Consider the following 15,778-nt stretch of genomic DNA (forward strand, 5'->3'; position numbering starts at 1 on the left):
TAAGTTGCGTTTTGGTTAAATCTCCAGTTTGGTCTGATCTGTCTGAAGAGGATGTGTTTCTGAGAGTCTGAAGTTTGATACTGGAGCCTGATAAAGGATCTGGCAGAAGATATTCTGGTCCCAAAATACAACAACTTCTCTATTAATTCAATTCAAATATAGTTTATTAACCTCTAAGGGAAATTAAATGATGTTGTAGCTCATTAATTCAGATTCTTTAACGAGTTATTGAAGATGGTGATGGCTGTTGGCAGGAAAGATCTCCTGTAGCAGTCTGTGTTACAGTGATTCTGAAGAAGCCTCTGACTGAAGACGCTCTGCCTTCCCAAGACATAAAGAGCTGAACTTGTTGCAGAACGTGTTCCCTCCTGTTGCTAGGAGACTGTGATCTTCTTCATCCCTGACCTCTGATCTCTGATTTTCTTCTTCTGCAGTTTTTCCTCCAGGTTCTTCCTGTTCTTCTCCTTGTTGTCTCCAATCTTTACTTTGAGCTGCTTCTGTTTCCTCAGTAACTCTGTCTCCTTCCCTAAAGGGTAAAATCATCAGATATTGCCACAGATGCATTGGGGTGTTGTGTCTGTATCCTAGCAACAACATAACTGATGACATCACATGCAACTGATGACATCACATGCATTATGACAACAGCTGAGGGTGAAATGTGACACTGCTGACCTCTGATAGTAAATAATCTGGTCAGAAACTTCCTGTCAACAGTTCTTGCTCAGCTACGAGATTGAAACTACAAACAGATGCATCATGGGTAACGTAGTGTTAAACAAACGGACGGACTTTTAACAAATTCAGTGTAAATCTTTATATTTTTAAGGTTTCTGCTCTGAATATAAATATCAGGAACTTTTGAGAAATGAAGCATTAAATCTGGTTCAGCCTGGAAAGTTTTCAGATGTCAAACCGGAAGTCCAGGAACCTGGGGAAGGTGGTCTGTGACGTCACGGCTGGGTTAGAAACTGAAAGAAAAACTCAGAATCTCCGAACTCCGATCTGGACCTGCAGGCCGGATTCTGGTTCTGACCGTGGATTAGAGGGACGTTCAGAAGCTCTGACATGTTTCTGCAGCAGCAGCTGGTGGTTCTGGTCCCGGTCCCGGTCCTGGTTCCGGTTCTGGTTCTGGTTCTGCTCGGTAAGTGACCTCCTGCTCGGTATGAACCAACACACTCGGAACCAGGAGCGGACCGGTAATCAGTCCGGTACCGGGGAGTCGATGGAGTTCTGACTAGAACCAGGAGGATAGAGAGACCGCCCGGTTCTACACCACCTGGTTCTACATCATCCGGTTCTAGATTAACCAGTTCTACACCTGGTTAATGTAGGTGTATAACATGTAGAGTTTCATTTAAACTCTGAGCTCCAGACTAAAACCCAGATGTTTGGAGCTGATTTGATTAATAATCAATAAAACATTGATCAATATATTAGTTGATGGCTTTTTAATGTAATGTTTATTTCTTGTTTCATAATGTATTATATTTTTATGACATAAAGCATTTTGAACTGCCTTGTTGCTCAAATGTGCTAATCAGCTAATAAACTGGACTTGATTAATCAAAGGACCGGTTCTCTGGTTCTGCTCTACCTGGATCCATAATGCAGGTATAGATACATAATGCAGGTATAGATCCATAATGCAGGTATAGATACATAATGCAGGTATAGATTCATAATGCAGGTATAGATACATAATGCAGGTATAGATTCGTAATGCAGGTATAGATTCATAATGCAGGTATAGATCCATAATGCAGGTATAGATACATAATGCAGGTATAGATTCATAATGCAGGTATAGATACATAATGCAGGTATAGATCCATAATGCAGGTATAGATACATAATGCAGGTATAGATTCGTAATGCAGGTATAGATCCATAATGCAGGTATAGATCCATAATGCAGGTATAGATTCATAATGCAGGTATAGATCCATAATGCAGGTATAGATTCGTAATGCAGGTATAGATTCGTAATGCAGGTATAGATCCATAATGCAGGTATAGATTCGTAATGCAGGTATAGATCCGTAATGCAGGTATAGATTCGTAATGCAGGTATAGATTCGTAATGCAGGTATAGATCCATAATGCAGGTATAGATCCATAATGCATTATGGATCCATGAATCCCACCAACAACAGATCTCAGGGTGAAATGTAACACTGCTGAACTAAATAATAACTTCCTGAACTGTAGAGACGAAGCTTCACAGAAACGTCCTGATGAACCGTCTGCCTGCCTGTCTGTCTGTCTGTCTGTCTGTCCGTCCGTCCGTCCGTCCGTCCGTCTGTTGTTTATCATCTCTGCTGATCCTCCTTTTCAGAACAGAACCAGGATGAGCAGATCGGTTCTGGGATGGAGGAGTTCCTCAGGGTTCCTGCTTCGTGTCTTAGAACCTCAGTTCCATCAGATTTCCTCAGATAGTTTCTTGTCTCTGTCCTCAGTTTCCCAGCATGCCTCAGGACTCCAGGTGGAGGTGTTTGAGGGGGCGGAGTCTGTCCAGCTGCCCTGTCGGGTAAAGGTTTCTGAGTCTGATGGTTCTACAGCCGTTTGGGACCAAGATGACCTGCGGATCCCTACGGTCCACGTTCGCCAGCCGGACGGCGATTACCTGAAGGACCAGAACCGGCGCTACGAAGGCCGGACTGCCATGATGGAGGACGCTCTGCGGACCGGAGACCTCAGCCTGACCCTGAGGAGACCCAGGTTCACCGACAGCGGGACCTTCACCTGCACGGTCCGCAGGCTGGGAGAAGAGCTGCACCAGGAGGCCGTGGAGCTGCAGGTCAAAGGTCAGGGCTGCAGCTTCTCTGAATGCTCAACATGTTGGAAGGTGTTCAGAACTGCTCTGTGTTCATGATGTCTGCAGAAGCTCCTGCTCCGGTCTGGCCCTGGGTTCTGGTGGTTCTGGTGGTTCTGGTGGTTCTGGTGGTCGTTCTTGTTGTTTTGTACCACAGATTTAAAAAGAAGCCGACAGCAGCAGGTATGTTGGTCACTAGAAGATAAACCAGCTGATGTCTTAAAAACAGAACTGCTGCAGAACCCTACAGAAGTGTCTCGCTCTGAGGTTCTCCAAGGTTCTGGTTCTGTGGCGTCCAGCGGCTCTCTGAGCTTTACTCTCTCTGCCATGTTCTCGTTTCGTCTCAGTTCTTCCATCTGAGACGGTGGAGATCAGGGAGGGGCTGAAGTCCGTCCTGCTGCCGGTTAAAACTCAGAAACGTCTTCACAACGTCAGAGTGGAGTGGATCCGTTCTGACCAGAACATCAGGATCCATGTGTTTGAGAACGGCCAGACTCGGTCTGAGCTACCGGAGGACAACCGGGTCCGGACCAAGATGAGACCGAACCTGCAGGAGAGCGGAGACCTGAGCCTGACCCTCAGGACCCCCCAGCTGAACGACTCTGGGGTTTATGACTGTGTCGTCTACAGAGGAGGAGAAAAGCTGCTGCAGAAAGCTGTGACTCTCAGGGTCAAAGGTCAGTCTGACATCATGTTTCAGCATTAATATACATTTCCACCGTTTACCTGATACATAGAAAGTGTTTAATTCTTCAACTCCATAAAGATTTATTTATAAATCAGATCTAAAACCTGTTTTCATAATGAATCATTCCCTTGGAGGGTCAGGCTCAGGTCAAAGGTGACGATCAGACACAGAGCAGCTAAAGACCTTCTGATCACAGGGGGTCTCCTCTGGAACTGCGCCTGTAGGTGGAGCACACAGCCTAGTAGCTTGGATCTCTTCGGTCCCAACAGGAAACATGGGTCCCCCCTCCCATGGGCCCACCACCTATGAGAAGGGCCAAAGGGGCCGGGTGCATTGTGGGATGGGTGGCGGCCGAGGGAGGGGACCCTGGCGGTCCGATCCTCAGTTGCAGAAGCTCTTGGGACGTGGAACGTCACCTCTCTGGTGGGGAAGGAGCCGGAGCTAGTGCGTGAGGTCGAGAGGTTCCGGCTAGAAATAGTCGGTCTCACCTGGACGCATGGCTCTGGTTCTGGAACCAGTCTCCTTGAGAGGGGCTGGACATACTTCCACTCTGGAGCTGCCCAAGGTGAGAGGCGCCGGGCAGGAGTGGGCATACTTGTTGCTCCCCATCTCGGCGCCTGTACGTTGGAGTTTACCCCGGTGAACCAGAGGGTAGCCTCCCTCCGCCTACGGGTGGCTGAACTGTTGTTTGTTCTGTTGTTGGACTTCTGTGCTCATCATGGATTGTCCATAACGAACACCATGTTCAGGCATAAGGGTGTCCATATGACCTCTTGGCACCAGGACACCCTAGGCTGCAGTTCGATGATCGACTTTGTCATCGCTTCATCGGATCTGCGGCCGTATGTCTTGGACACTCGGATGAAGAGAGGTGCGGAGCTGTCCACTGACCACTACCTGGTGGTGAGTTGGCTCCAATGGGGGGGGAGGAAGCCGGTCAGACCTGGCGGCCCAAACGTGTTGTGAGGGTCTGCTGGGAACGCAGACCTTCTGGAAGTTAAACGCCATAACTGCCAGACTCCCATCGCTGGCCGGAGACCTCAGTCTGACCCAAAGGAGAGTTTCAAACACGTTCTGGGGAGGAGAGTGTCATTGAGTCAGAGTTGGCCGTGTTCCTGAGGAGGTTAACCGGAGCTGTGGCCGATCTGGGCCTGTTGGGATGGCAACCCTTGACCCTGCTGTGGACACGCATAAGATAAGAGATGCATGTGGGACCAGAATCAGCCAATAGGAGCGGGAGTTCAAGCATTGGATGGTTGCTGAGGTAAAAACTCAGATGTGTGACGAGTTTGGAGGCTATGGAGAAATTTCTGTTCAGCTTTGAGGCGATTCTGATCTGATATCCAGCATCTCAGAGGAGGAACCAGATGTGCTGCTGATCTGGACTTAGCATCGCTACACGGCGCTCAGATCTCCTATTAACACAGAAACAATGAACCAATCAGCCACAGTGGAAAAGATATCAGAAACACAAAGTCTTCCCAAAAAAAACTATATAAAAAGCTTTGAGCTTAGCGTAAGATTCAGGGCCACCGAGATAAAAGAAACAGGAGAAACATTTCCTGACCGTTCTGTCAGCAACATGTTGACTGGAGGCACAAAGATACAATTAAACACAGAGAAGCTGCAGAGAGTCGCGTCTGTTAGCCTGTAAACATTTAATTTAATCAGTGGAAGTGAAGGTTGAAGGTGCTGATTACTGCAAATCAGATTTAATTAGAAAAATATGAAACAAAATCAGCTGATTTTTGATAAACAGCAGAGAAGGAGGGAGGAGATGAAATCTAAAAATCAAAACACTGACAGTCATTAATTCATTAATGTCTGAGACAAATGGAGGAAATGAAGATGAATAAAGTTCCAGATCATTAGGATCAATAAAAGCTTAAACTTTTAATGTTTCCTGTTTTTATGTGACATATTTTGGTATTGAACATTTTAAACCTTTATTTAAATATATTAAACAACATTCTTACTTTTGCACATTTCTATTTCTATTTATTATTTTCTATTTTCTTTGACACATAAAACATATTGAGGGATTTTGTATATATTCATATAGGAATATTTTTTTAATGCAGTGACTTTATAAAGTAAAGAAAATAAATAACCTCCTGACCCCAAAAAGAAAATCTGGAATATCGTCTGTATGGTGTAGAATAAAAGATGATGGTTCATCATCTTTTATTCAACAGGGTTGTATGTGAACTCACTGTCAGAGTTACAAAATATACTAAATAAAACCGTTAGTGACTCAAACTATGATGTTTTTAAAACTTTTCCTCATTAATTTACTATAAATTAATTCTTTTAGATTTCAAAATGTTTTGCAACTGCAGTGAAATTATTGGGTGGGACGAATGTCTGCAATATTGGGGAGGGCCACGTCCCCCCCGACCCCCCGGTTCCTACGCCTTTGCCCACCACAGAGAGTGTCTCCAGCTACTGGTTCAGATCTCAGACCTCACTGGTCTGAAGAGGGTCGACCAGTTAGTGGAGCCTGAAGTTCAGGTTGATGGATCCGTTTTGGGCCTTAGGATCCCGTCGCTGCTTCTTGTGGTTCTGTTGGCTGCAGCTTCACTGGAGCTTTTTGCAGCCGAGTGTGAAGCAATCAGGATGAGGATCAGAGCCTCCAGATCTGAGGGTCTAGAGCTGGAAAAGGGTAAAGTGTCTTCTCTGGGTCGGGGGGTCAGGGGGGGTTCTGACCCAACTGGAGGAGTTCAGGTACCTCAGGTTTATGAATGAAGGAGAAATGGAGGAGATGGACAGGCAGATTGGTGGAGTGTCTGCAGTGAACTGGGCGCTGTACTGGTCTGTCCTGGTGAAGAGAGAGCTGAGTCTAAAGCTCTCGGTTAACCGGTTGACCTCTGACCTCTGACCTACCCTTATCTATGGTCACAGCTTTGGGTCGTGACTGACAGAAAAAAATTGTGAACACCAGCAGCTGAACTGAGTTTCCTCCAAATGTTGCTGTAGCGTTAGCAGAACAAATGCTTATGGTTAGCGCTTTACGGTTAGCGCAGTAGCTTTTTAGTTAGCAGTGCTCACTACTACGGTGAGGGTTCAGAACCATCAGGGCTCCTTAAATCTCTGTTTGGTATTTGGTTTGAAATGGTTCTGGTTCTCCTGCTGACAGAGAGCCTGATGGAGGAGGTGGAGGTCGCCGACAGAGAAGAGTTCGTCCTTCTGCCTTTCAGAGCCGCAGCTGACCTGCCTGCAGAGAGCAACGTGGTGTGGAGCCGCACTGACCAACACAACTCTGTCCATGAGTACCAGAACAGTCAGAACCAGTCAGACAGACAGAACCAGGAGTATCTGAACCGGACCCAGATGAATCCTGACGCTCTGAGGACCGGAGACCTCACCCTGACCCTGAACTGCCCACGACTGGAGGACAGCGGCGTCTTCATCTGCACCGTCTACAACGACCAGGATGGGAGGATCCTGAAACAGAAAGTTCTGATGCTCCATGTCAAAGGTTGGTACCGTTAACACTGGGGTCAGTAAACGCATCACTGGGGTCAGTAAACGCATCACTGAGGTCAGTAAACGCATCACTGGGGTCAGTAAACGCATCACTGAGGTCAGTAAACTCATCACTGAGGTCAGTAAACGCATCACTGGGATCAGTAAACTCATCACTGAGGTCAGTAAACGCATCACTGGGGTCAGTAAACTCATCACTGAGGTCAGTAAACGCATCATTGGGGTCAGTAAACGCATCACTGAGGTCAGTAAACGCATCATGTCTAGTATGACGTTCTGTTCTCAGTCCACCAGGTAGAAAAGGTTTCTGTGGAGGAGGGCAGAAGGTCGGTTGTTCTTCCCTTTAGGGTGGCGTCTCCCCTGCTGGCTGAAGCCTCTGCTGTGGAGTGGAGCCTGTCAGACCGAGGGAATAAGTTGGTCTACCGATGTTGCTGAGGCCAGGACTCATCAGCTCAGGACCATGAAGGCCACACGATGAATGAAGACCTGATGAGGACTGGAGACTTCAGCCTGATGATCAATAATGTCTGTCTGACTAACAGTGTGTTTTCCTGCTGCGTCTACAATGAGCACAGGAAGACCCTCCGGCAGAAGGTGGTGGTCCTCATCCTCAGAGGTCAGTGAAGGCAGCTCATCTTCCTCTTCAGAACCAGCTCTGGTTCGGCTCACCTTCTGCTCTGGTCCTCAGGTTTTCAGTCGGAGGTCGTGAAGGTCACAGACGGGGACCCATCGGTGTCACTTCCTTTTAAAATCCCTGCTCCTCTGGACGAGGACCTCAGGGTGGAGTGGACCCGCCCGGACTCCAAACAGACGGAGGTCATCACCTTTAAGAACGGAGAAATTCATTCACCCAAACAGATCCTGGGTTACCGTTACCATGGCGACACAGAGATGGACAAAGACCTGCTGACGTCTGGAGACCTGAGTCTGGTCCTGCATCGTCCCCGTCCTAAAGACAACGGCCTCTATAGATGCACCGTCTACAGCGGGGAGGAGGTCCAACACATGAAGATGGTGACGCTCAGTGTTGGAGGTCAGTAGGTGGAACCAGTCGGATCAGAACCATCACAAGCTGCTAACAGGGCAGCAGGTCCAGAAAACCACCAATCTGATGATTCATGTTCTGAAGAGAGCAGAACCGTTAGACTTCCTGTAATCCCAAAGACCAACGCAGGTCACAGTTAGCTTTTAGCTGTAGCTTCAGTCACATCATGGATCAGTTGATGTTCCTTCTGGTTTGTCTGCAGAACCTTTGGATGGCAGATTCACAGACCGACTGCTGTGCTGCAAGAAGAGGAAAACATCCAGAGACCCAACTCCAGAGTAAGAATCCTCCTGATCCGCCATCTGATTGGTTATCATCAGAAATATTCTGCTCTGATTGGTTATTGTCAGAAATGTTTTGCTCTGATTGGTTATCATCAGAAATATTCTGCCATCTGATTGGTTATCGACAGAAATATTCTGCTCTGATTGGTTATCATCAGAAATGACTTTGCTGACATGTTTGCTCCCCACTCAGCAGTAAACTGAGTCCCTCATGGACTGAGTGACTCCCCACTCCCTCCATCTCTGTCGTTGTGCCTTTGGGCCAGGCACTTCTCCTTGCCTGCTGCTGGTGGTCAGATGGACCAACAGGGGGCGCCAGTGCCTGGCAGCCTGGCCCAGGGCAGCTGTGGCTACTATCCAGTAGCTCTGCAGGGTCAGAGGGTGAATGTTGCCGTGTGACTGAAGGAGCCGAGAAACACGATTCAGTGTTGGGACCAGTTACTCAAACCAGCTGATCAGACTGAGTCTCCCAGGACTTTGATCTGCCTTGTTGCTGAAAATTTGATATAAATAAAATCATCTTGCTTACTTTACCTTCATTGAGCTGGAGAACATCATGGCTGACGTTACAAAAGTTACATAAAATCAAACTCTGCTGGTTCACATGTGAATTATTTTATTCTAACCTGCTGGAGGGAAAGCAGGATTATCTAGAAACCTTCGAAGCTCCAGGCTGGTCGTTAGAGTAACTGACCAAACTGAGATGAGTAAAATCCTTTGCTGTCCAGCCACTGCAGGAGACGCTGAAGCCACTTCTGTTCAACGTCAATGAGAGATTCCTCCTGGTGGTACCGCTGGTACCACCAGTTCCAATGGTACCACCAGTTCCAACGGTACCACCAGTTCCAACGGTACCACCAGTTCCAATGATACCAGCGGTTCTGCCTGGGCTTCCAGCAGAGGACGTTAGCTTTCCTGCCTGACCAGAACAGGTTTTCCCAACTCAATTAGTACCTGAGGGAGACTGATCACCTGGCAGTGAGAGATCCATTCATCAAGTGTTTGGACTGAGATAAAGTAATAATGACATTATTTTTTTTTTTTTACCCCTCCGGGGGGTCTTTTTGTGGCTCTAGTGTCCCTTATACGACAGCAGGCTGACAGGAAACGGGGAAGGAGAGGGGGGAAGACATGCGGCAAATGTCATCGGGTCCAGGAGTTGAACCCACGACGGCCGCATCGAGGACTCAAGGACTCCAAATACGGGTCGTGCTAACCGCTACACCACCACGGCACGCCCCATGATGACATTATTACCTTATGAAGACAACATTTGTTTTCTTCTCTTTGGTCATATTAGTCTAACCCTGCTTCAGCTCTGAGTTCTTCTTCTGTGGGAATTTCTCATTCATCTTTGAGTTTTTCTGTCTCTGTTGTCGTATCAGTGGCCCAGATTAAAGGCCCAAAGGCTGTGAATGATAACTGACCCATCGTCTGCTCAGACAGTGGAGAGGGAACTACTGCAGAGAGGGAACCACTGCAGAGAGGGAACTACTGCAGAGAGGGAACCACTGCAGAGAGGGAACTACTGCAGAGAGGGAACCACTGCAGAGAGGGAACCACTGCAGAGAGGGAACCACTGCAGAGAGGGAACCACTGCAGAGAGGGAACCACTGCAGAGAGGGAACTACTGCAGAGAGGGAACCACTGCAGAGAGGGAACTACTGCAGAGAGGGAACCACTGCAGAGAGGGAACCACTGCAGAGAGGGAACCACTGCAGAGAGGGAACCACTGCAGAGAGGGAACTACTGCAGAGAGGGAACCACTGCAGAGAGGGAACCACTGCAGAGAGGGAACCACTGCAGAGAGGGAACTACTGCAGAGAGGAAACCACTGCAGAGAGGGAACCACTGCAGATGGTTCAGAGCAACACTGAGTCCTTCCAGGTCAGGGTTGCAGGTTGCCTCAGCTGGTCAGTCTTGTTGTTGGACCTCTAGAGGCCAACAGTCTCCTGGTCGCCTGAGTTTCAGCCTCACATCCTGGCTGGTTGTTCTGGTTTGACTTTGGCTTCATTTGTTGGCAGGTGGATGTTTTTTTAACAAAGGTCCTAGAAAATGTGCTGCGGCGTCACAGAGGTAAACCATGGAGGCTACCGTCCTCAATGAGGCTGTCACAGGTTCGATTCCCAGCCTGGTGACTTTTGTCTTCCCTCTTTCTTGTTACCCACTTTCCTGTCTGACCATTGTCCAATAGAGACAATAAAACCTTAAAAAAGAAGAAGGAATGTTTGATTTTTCTTCTATTGAACCTGATTTAACTGATCGATGTTCTGGTTCGGTAACCTCAACATGAATCAAAGAGGATCATGATAACGGTCTATGGATCAGAGATCCTTAAGGATCCCTGGGATCCTCTGCACTCTGAGTTCAGATTTCTATCCTGAAGGTTTATTGATCCAATCGATACTGAAACCTTTTCCTCTTTATCTGCTGGTTTTAAATGAGTCCAGATGAACGGACCTGTTGGGTTCTGGTATCATTTAGTAAATATCAGTCTTTTATTCTCTCCTCTGGACAGTGACTGATATTGTTATGGATTATCACTCATGGATTATTTCAGTTCATCTCCTGACTGAACATCTCTTCTGTTCCAGGAACGTCCAGCTGGTCTTCAACTCATCCATGAATCAGGACTGACTTCTGGATCAAGGCTCGGTTCTTCTGGATTATTGTTCTGGGTCAGCTCTGGATGTTTCCAGAACATGTTTGGTACCAGGAACCCTGAAGCCCGACCAGATCCAGTACCAGTTAATCCAGAACCTTCCAGGATTATCGCCACGTTTCTGTCAGCCTGTGAGGAACCAGAACTTTCACTGTGGAAGGAAAAACTTTGGTTTGGACCTCAGAGGGTTTCCTTCCTCTGGACCAGCAACGGCTGCTTCCTCAGCCACTCTACATGCTCTACATCTACATCCAACACGATGGGACCAACAGCCAGCCTGGACTCAGACAGGTCCAGGTCTTCAGGTCCAGGTCTTCAGGTCTTCAGGTCTTCAGGTCCAGGTCTTCAGGTCCAGGTCTTCAGGTCTTCAGGTCTTCAGGTCCAGGTCTTCAGGTCCAGGTCTTCAGGTCCAGGTCTTCAGGTTCAGGTCTTCAGCTCCAGGTCCAGGTCTTCAGGTCCAGGTCTCCAGGTCTTCAGGTCTTCAGGTCTTCAGGTCCAGGTCTTCAGGTCCAGGTCCTCAGGTCCAGCCACTGATACTGAGGTCATGTTGCACGTCACTACATGAGGACCGTTTGGAAACCTGTAACCATAGCAACCCCTTCCTGAAATCATGGTAACATGTTGGATCCCACTCGCTGTCTCTAGAGGTCAGAGGTCAGAGGTCATTGCTTCCTCTGTCCCCAAATGGCCGATCTTGGTCAAAACGTCCCAACAAACGTTCAGTCAAAGTTTTGTGGATTTTGGAGAAACATAAGAATCATTTAACAATCATAAAGGAGAGTTTACTGAGACTTTATTTAAAACTAAGATGTTTGAACTGTAAATATATTTTATCTCATATTTACTCAAAATGAACTTTAAGGCCTGAGAGATTCTTTGTTTTCTTCCGTCATGTTTTTGTGAGCGATGTCTGCAGGAAGCTGATAAACCAGATGATAACAGAACTAAGAGCTGACCTGATGAGGAAAACACCCAAAGGCTAAAGGTCAAAGGTTGTGACCCTGAGATACAGGAACTGCCTTGAGTCCTCACATGCAGAAACACAGGAGATTTTATTGTATAGAAAAGGTTTATGAGTTTGTGTTAGCAGGTTTTGTTTCCCTCCAGCCTTTTAGATCAGCTGGTCAATAAATCAGGATGTTAAGATGAAAATAAAGGAGAAACTAGAAAAGATCCTCAGAGAGTTTAGAGACTGAAAATCAGACTCTGCTCTCATCACGAGTTAAATCCACTTCATTTGTCTTTCTTCTGCTTTTTGTCTATTAAAGTTGTGAACCTTGAGATTATTGTTGAGATGAAGTTTTACATTTTCTACCTGCTGCTCTTGTTCTCTGGTCTCTCAGGTCGTTAATGTGTAAAATGAAACCATAAAGACAGCAGACATTGTTCAACTTCATAATCAGAATTTATTTATTTATCAAATTCATAAAATCACATCAACATCTCATCATGATCACCAGAATCCAAAGCCAGAAAGAATCATTAATTACCTTAGAAAAATACTGAAACACAAAGTCGCCTTCAGAGACACTGAGTGGCGTTCAGACAGATCCAGTGATCTGATTGGCTGTTTTAGCTCCATTACTTTTATCTCCAGGTGTTTCTACTGTCTGATGGTCTAATGTAGTTTAGACTCAACCAGCTGTAATGTTGCTGTTAGCAACCAGAGACCAGGCAGGTTTTACTGAGGCCCAGATGATCCATGGCTGGTTAACCCTGCTGATCTTTACCAACTTTAGATGTTTTTATTTCATAAACAAACATTTTACTGAAGAAAACGAGACCAAAGTTTATCAGCATCTGTGTTTCTCATTTCTAACTGGTTCCTGAACCACAGAGCTCTGCTGACCTCTGACCTCTGACCCAGGGCATCAAACAGCAGATTATAAAATTAAAACATGTTTCATATAAAATCTTCAAACTGATAAAACAGACATGAACAGATTTTAATACCAAAACATTTTTTACACTCAATATTTTCTGATTAGTTTTCAGCTCCTTTGGTTTATAAATAACTAAAACAATTTCAGATGAATTTATGATTTATATATTATTAATAATGTGATCTAATATAAAAACTATTGACTAGATTCATTTTAATCAAATTGTGATCAATATACCTAAAAAAATGTTCTATTGATTAAGTTATTGATTAAACTCTGAATCTAAATCAAACCTAAAATCAAACTTAAAACAATCTAATATTTCAACAAGCGCTAAAGTTTAAACTAGCATTAAATTAGCATAATTACACTAATATTTCCAACAGCTGGTACCAGGTCCAGATGTTTGGTACCAGGACCGGTTCTGACTGGTACCAGAACCTGGTCGGTGGTTCTGGAGGGTCCCGCTTCAGAAGTTGTGCTCCGTGGTGACGAGGTCCAGCTCTGCAGGCTGTGCGGTCTCCATGGCGACGGTGGGTTGGGATCCTGTGGGCGGAGCCAGAAAGGCCAGGTGAGGGGGCGGAGCTCCACCCGACTTCCTGCTGCAGCACCTGAGCAGCAGCAGGACGCTGCAGGCGCAGTACGGACAGATGACCAGCAGGTGGCAGAGCAGGCGAGGAACCGAGACACCTGAGGCCTGAGGAAGAGGAGGAGACGATGAAGGAGGAAGAGGAGGAGGAGACGATGAAGGACGGGTTGGACCCGACACCAGAGGAGGAGGAGTGGTGGCGTGAGGAAGAGGAGGATCTGCAGAGAGATGAAGGAAGCTGCTTTATCTGCTCAGCTCTGGAAACAGGAAGTGATGTCACTGGCTGACCTGTGACCCTCAGGAGGCTGAGAGGAGACCTCCCAAACCGGTCCGTGGAGCACCAATAAGAGCCTTCGTCGGCCCGGCGGACCGGCTGGAGAACCAGCTCTGGTCCGGATCCCAGCCGGCGCTGACCCACGAAGAAGAACGCCGCAGTGATGTCACCGTTACTGCGCCTGCAGCGCAGCGTGACATCACATCCTGCTCTGACAGGAAGGGCCGGGATCTCCAGGATGAGACCTTTACCTGGACAGGAGCAGCGGTCAGAGGATCTACTGGACCCTCAGAACCAGGAGAACAGGGTCAGCAGGAGGAACCAGACGGGTCGTCCTGGTTCTGACTGAGACACTGAGGACAGGTGGACTGGAGGACAGGTGTTTACAGGTGTGGACATGTCCTCACCCAGCACCGTGATGCTGACGTTGTCACTCCTCTGGCCAGAAGACGCTTCACACCAGAACCGTCCAGCTGAAGGTCCAGAGAGGCTGAGGACACAGGATGGACCGGAACCAGAACCAGGCGGTCCACAGTCCCCAGCCGGTCCGGTCCCCCTCACCGTCCATCCCTCTGCTGTCCGTCCCTCATGCAGACAGTTCAGAGACACGGAGGAATCCCCGATGAAGAACTGCTGCAGGTTTGGACTGACGGACAGAGACACTGGAGGACAGACGGAGGAAACGTCTCACCTCACCGACCGGACCGGACCGGACCGGACCTCAGGTTCTGGTAGAACAATCAACTCACCTGGAGACCCAGACGCTCCACACAGCAGCAGCACAGAGACACCTGCAGGTTGCCATGGAAACAGAGAGAAGGTGAGACCTGGAGGGACGAACTGATGGATCGTCCTCCATGTTGTTTTTCTAAACGCCGTCGGCCATTTTGATTGATTTACTCTGATTGGTGCAGACGGCGGACATTTTAACTTTACTCACTGAGAAACTCAATCAATAATCAATCAATAATCAAAATCCCTTCTGGATATGACCTCTGACCTGGACATGAACTGAACTCTGACTGAGAGCTGAGAGTTTGAGACCAAAGAACAGGAAGCTGCGGAGTTTAGCAAGTACACCTCGCTGCAGCAAACAGAATGGGGCGGGGTCGGACAACTGTCCGTCTCATACCTTATATGGAAATGGGACTATTTCATTCCGGAAATGAAGGGGGCGCTAGTGACACTATTTCCTGTACCGATCGTGTTATAATAATTATACTAATAATAACGTATTTTATTTGACAACGCCTTTTAAAACACCCAAGAACACTTTCAACATTAAAAATACAAATTAAATAGTAAAAAAATGGCTACAAAACGTGATATGTCACGTGGTATGTCTTGTCAAGAAAACTGGCATAGGGTATGAGATCTTTCCGGGTGCATGCAGAAAAGGTGCATAGAGGCCTGAGAGAAAATAGGTAATCTTGTAGTTTGATTAAAAGCTAATTAAATTGAATATGAATGAATAGTAAAATGAATACAAGTAATCACATAATAACCTTCTGAAAAGCATTTTCTGAAATGTGATCAGTAATGATTTCTGTAATGATTTAACTGTGGAAAGATTATGGTTGATGAGTTATAATAAGTGAGAGATGTGATTGATTATTAACTGAGGATCAAACTTGTGATAATGTGAAGTTGTAATCATTTGAAATTAATTCAAACAGGTTTAACAACAGGTTGAATGTGTATAATGAGTTATAATAAATAATAGTGAGTTATAGGAAAAGAGAGGAATGCAGTACAGCCCTGAAACAGGAAATGTCGCAAGCAGTTCTGAACAGATGGCCAGGGCGCACAGGATGGGGGGTGTGTTGAGTTTGGCTGAGGCAACGGAGAAAGGGGAAGTACGGGAACTTCCACTACGGTCAGCAAGAACAGGTTGGGCAATGTGGGGACTTTTTCATGAGAGACAACAGATGTGAAGAAAGTCACGTAGACCAAACCTCCCCATACACACACATGGTGGAGAGATGCATAAAAAGGGGCTGAAAAGAGGAACCAGCTGTTCCCAGTCCGGCGGCGCAGAAGGAGAGACAACTC

At 46.8% G+C, this 15,778-nt stretch overlaps 2 protein-coding genes across 4 annotated transcripts; both read left to right on the plus strand.

The window, feature by feature from the left end:
- Positions 1–258: 258 nt before the first annotated feature.
- Positions 259–7,452, plus strand: LOC116732877 (uncharacterized). Of its 2 annotated transcripts, none has more exons than XM_032583435.1 (6): positions 259–1,144; positions 2,460–2,807; positions 2,885–2,998; positions 3,163–3,492; positions 6,640–6,981; positions 7,276–7,452. In XM_032583435.1, exons 1-6 carry the CDS (start codon positions 1,069–1,071, stop codon positions 7,422–7,424), a joined length of 1,359 nt encoding a protein of 452 aa, XP_032439326.1. In that variant the 5' UTR covers positions 259–1,068; the 3' UTR covers positions 7,425–7,452. The 2 variants fall into 2 exon arrangements, with proteins under 2 accessions (XP_032439326.1, XP_032439325.1); XM_032583434.1 differs by lacking the exon at positions 259–1,144 and adding an exon at positions 1,177–1,937 and having other exon boundaries at positions 2,109–2,807.
- LOC116732878 (uncharacterized) lies at positions 7,435–12,261 on the plus strand. 2 transcript variants are annotated; one of them, XM_032583437.1, is made up of 5 exons: positions 7,435–7,605; positions 7,678–8,022; positions 8,237–8,312; positions 10,913–11,315; positions 11,502–12,261. In XM_032583437.1, exons 1-4 carry the CDS (start codon positions 7,464–7,466, stop codon positions 10,953–10,955), a joined length of 606 nt encoding a protein of 201 aa, XP_032439328.1. In that variant the 5' UTR covers positions 7,435–7,463; the 3' UTR covers positions 10,956–11,315; positions 11,502–12,261. The 2 variants fall into 2 exon arrangements, with proteins under 2 accessions (XP_032439328.1, XP_032439327.1); XM_032583436.1 differs by having other exon boundaries at positions 10,913–11,291; positions 11,488–12,261.
- The last annotated feature ends 3,517 nt before the right edge of the window (positions 12,262–15,778 follow it).

This window comes from Xiphophorus hellerii, chromosome 14 (genome assembly GCF_003331165.1).
Source record: "Xiphophorus hellerii strain 12219 chromosome 14, Xiphophorus_hellerii-4.1, whole genome shotgun sequence".
NCBI classification, from domain to species: domain Eukaryota; kingdom Metazoa; phylum Chordata; class Actinopteri; order Cyprinodontiformes; family Poeciliidae; genus Xiphophorus; species Xiphophorus hellerii.

Bases quoted from the DNA above. Each gene is read 5' to 3' on its own strand.
- LOC116732877 (XM_032583434.1), top strand. From the start codon at position 2,351: ATGAGCAGATCGGTTCTGGGATGGAGGAGTTCCTCAGGGTTCCTGCTT. The intron at 2,808-2,884 runs GTCAGGGCTGCA...TGATGTCTGCAG, and splicing joins CGTGGAGCTGCAGGTCAAAG to AAGCTCCTGCTCCGGTCTGG. The intron at 2,999-3,162 runs GTATGTTGGTCA...GTTTCGTCTCAG, and splicing joins AAAGAAGCCGACAGCAGCAG to TTCTTCCATCTGAGACGGTG.
- LOC116732878 (XM_032583437.1), top strand. From the start codon at position 7,464: ATGAATGAAGACCTGATGAGGACTGGAGACTTCAGCCTGATGATCAAT. The intron at 7,606-7,677 runs GTCAGTGAAGGC...TCTGGTCCTCAG, and splicing joins GGTGGTCCTCATCCTCAGAG to GTTTTCAGTCGGAGGTCGTG. The intron at 8,313-10,912 runs GTAAGAATCCTC...CTTCTGTTCCAG, and splicing joins TCCAGAGACCCAACTCCAGA to GAACGTCCAGCTGGTCTTCA.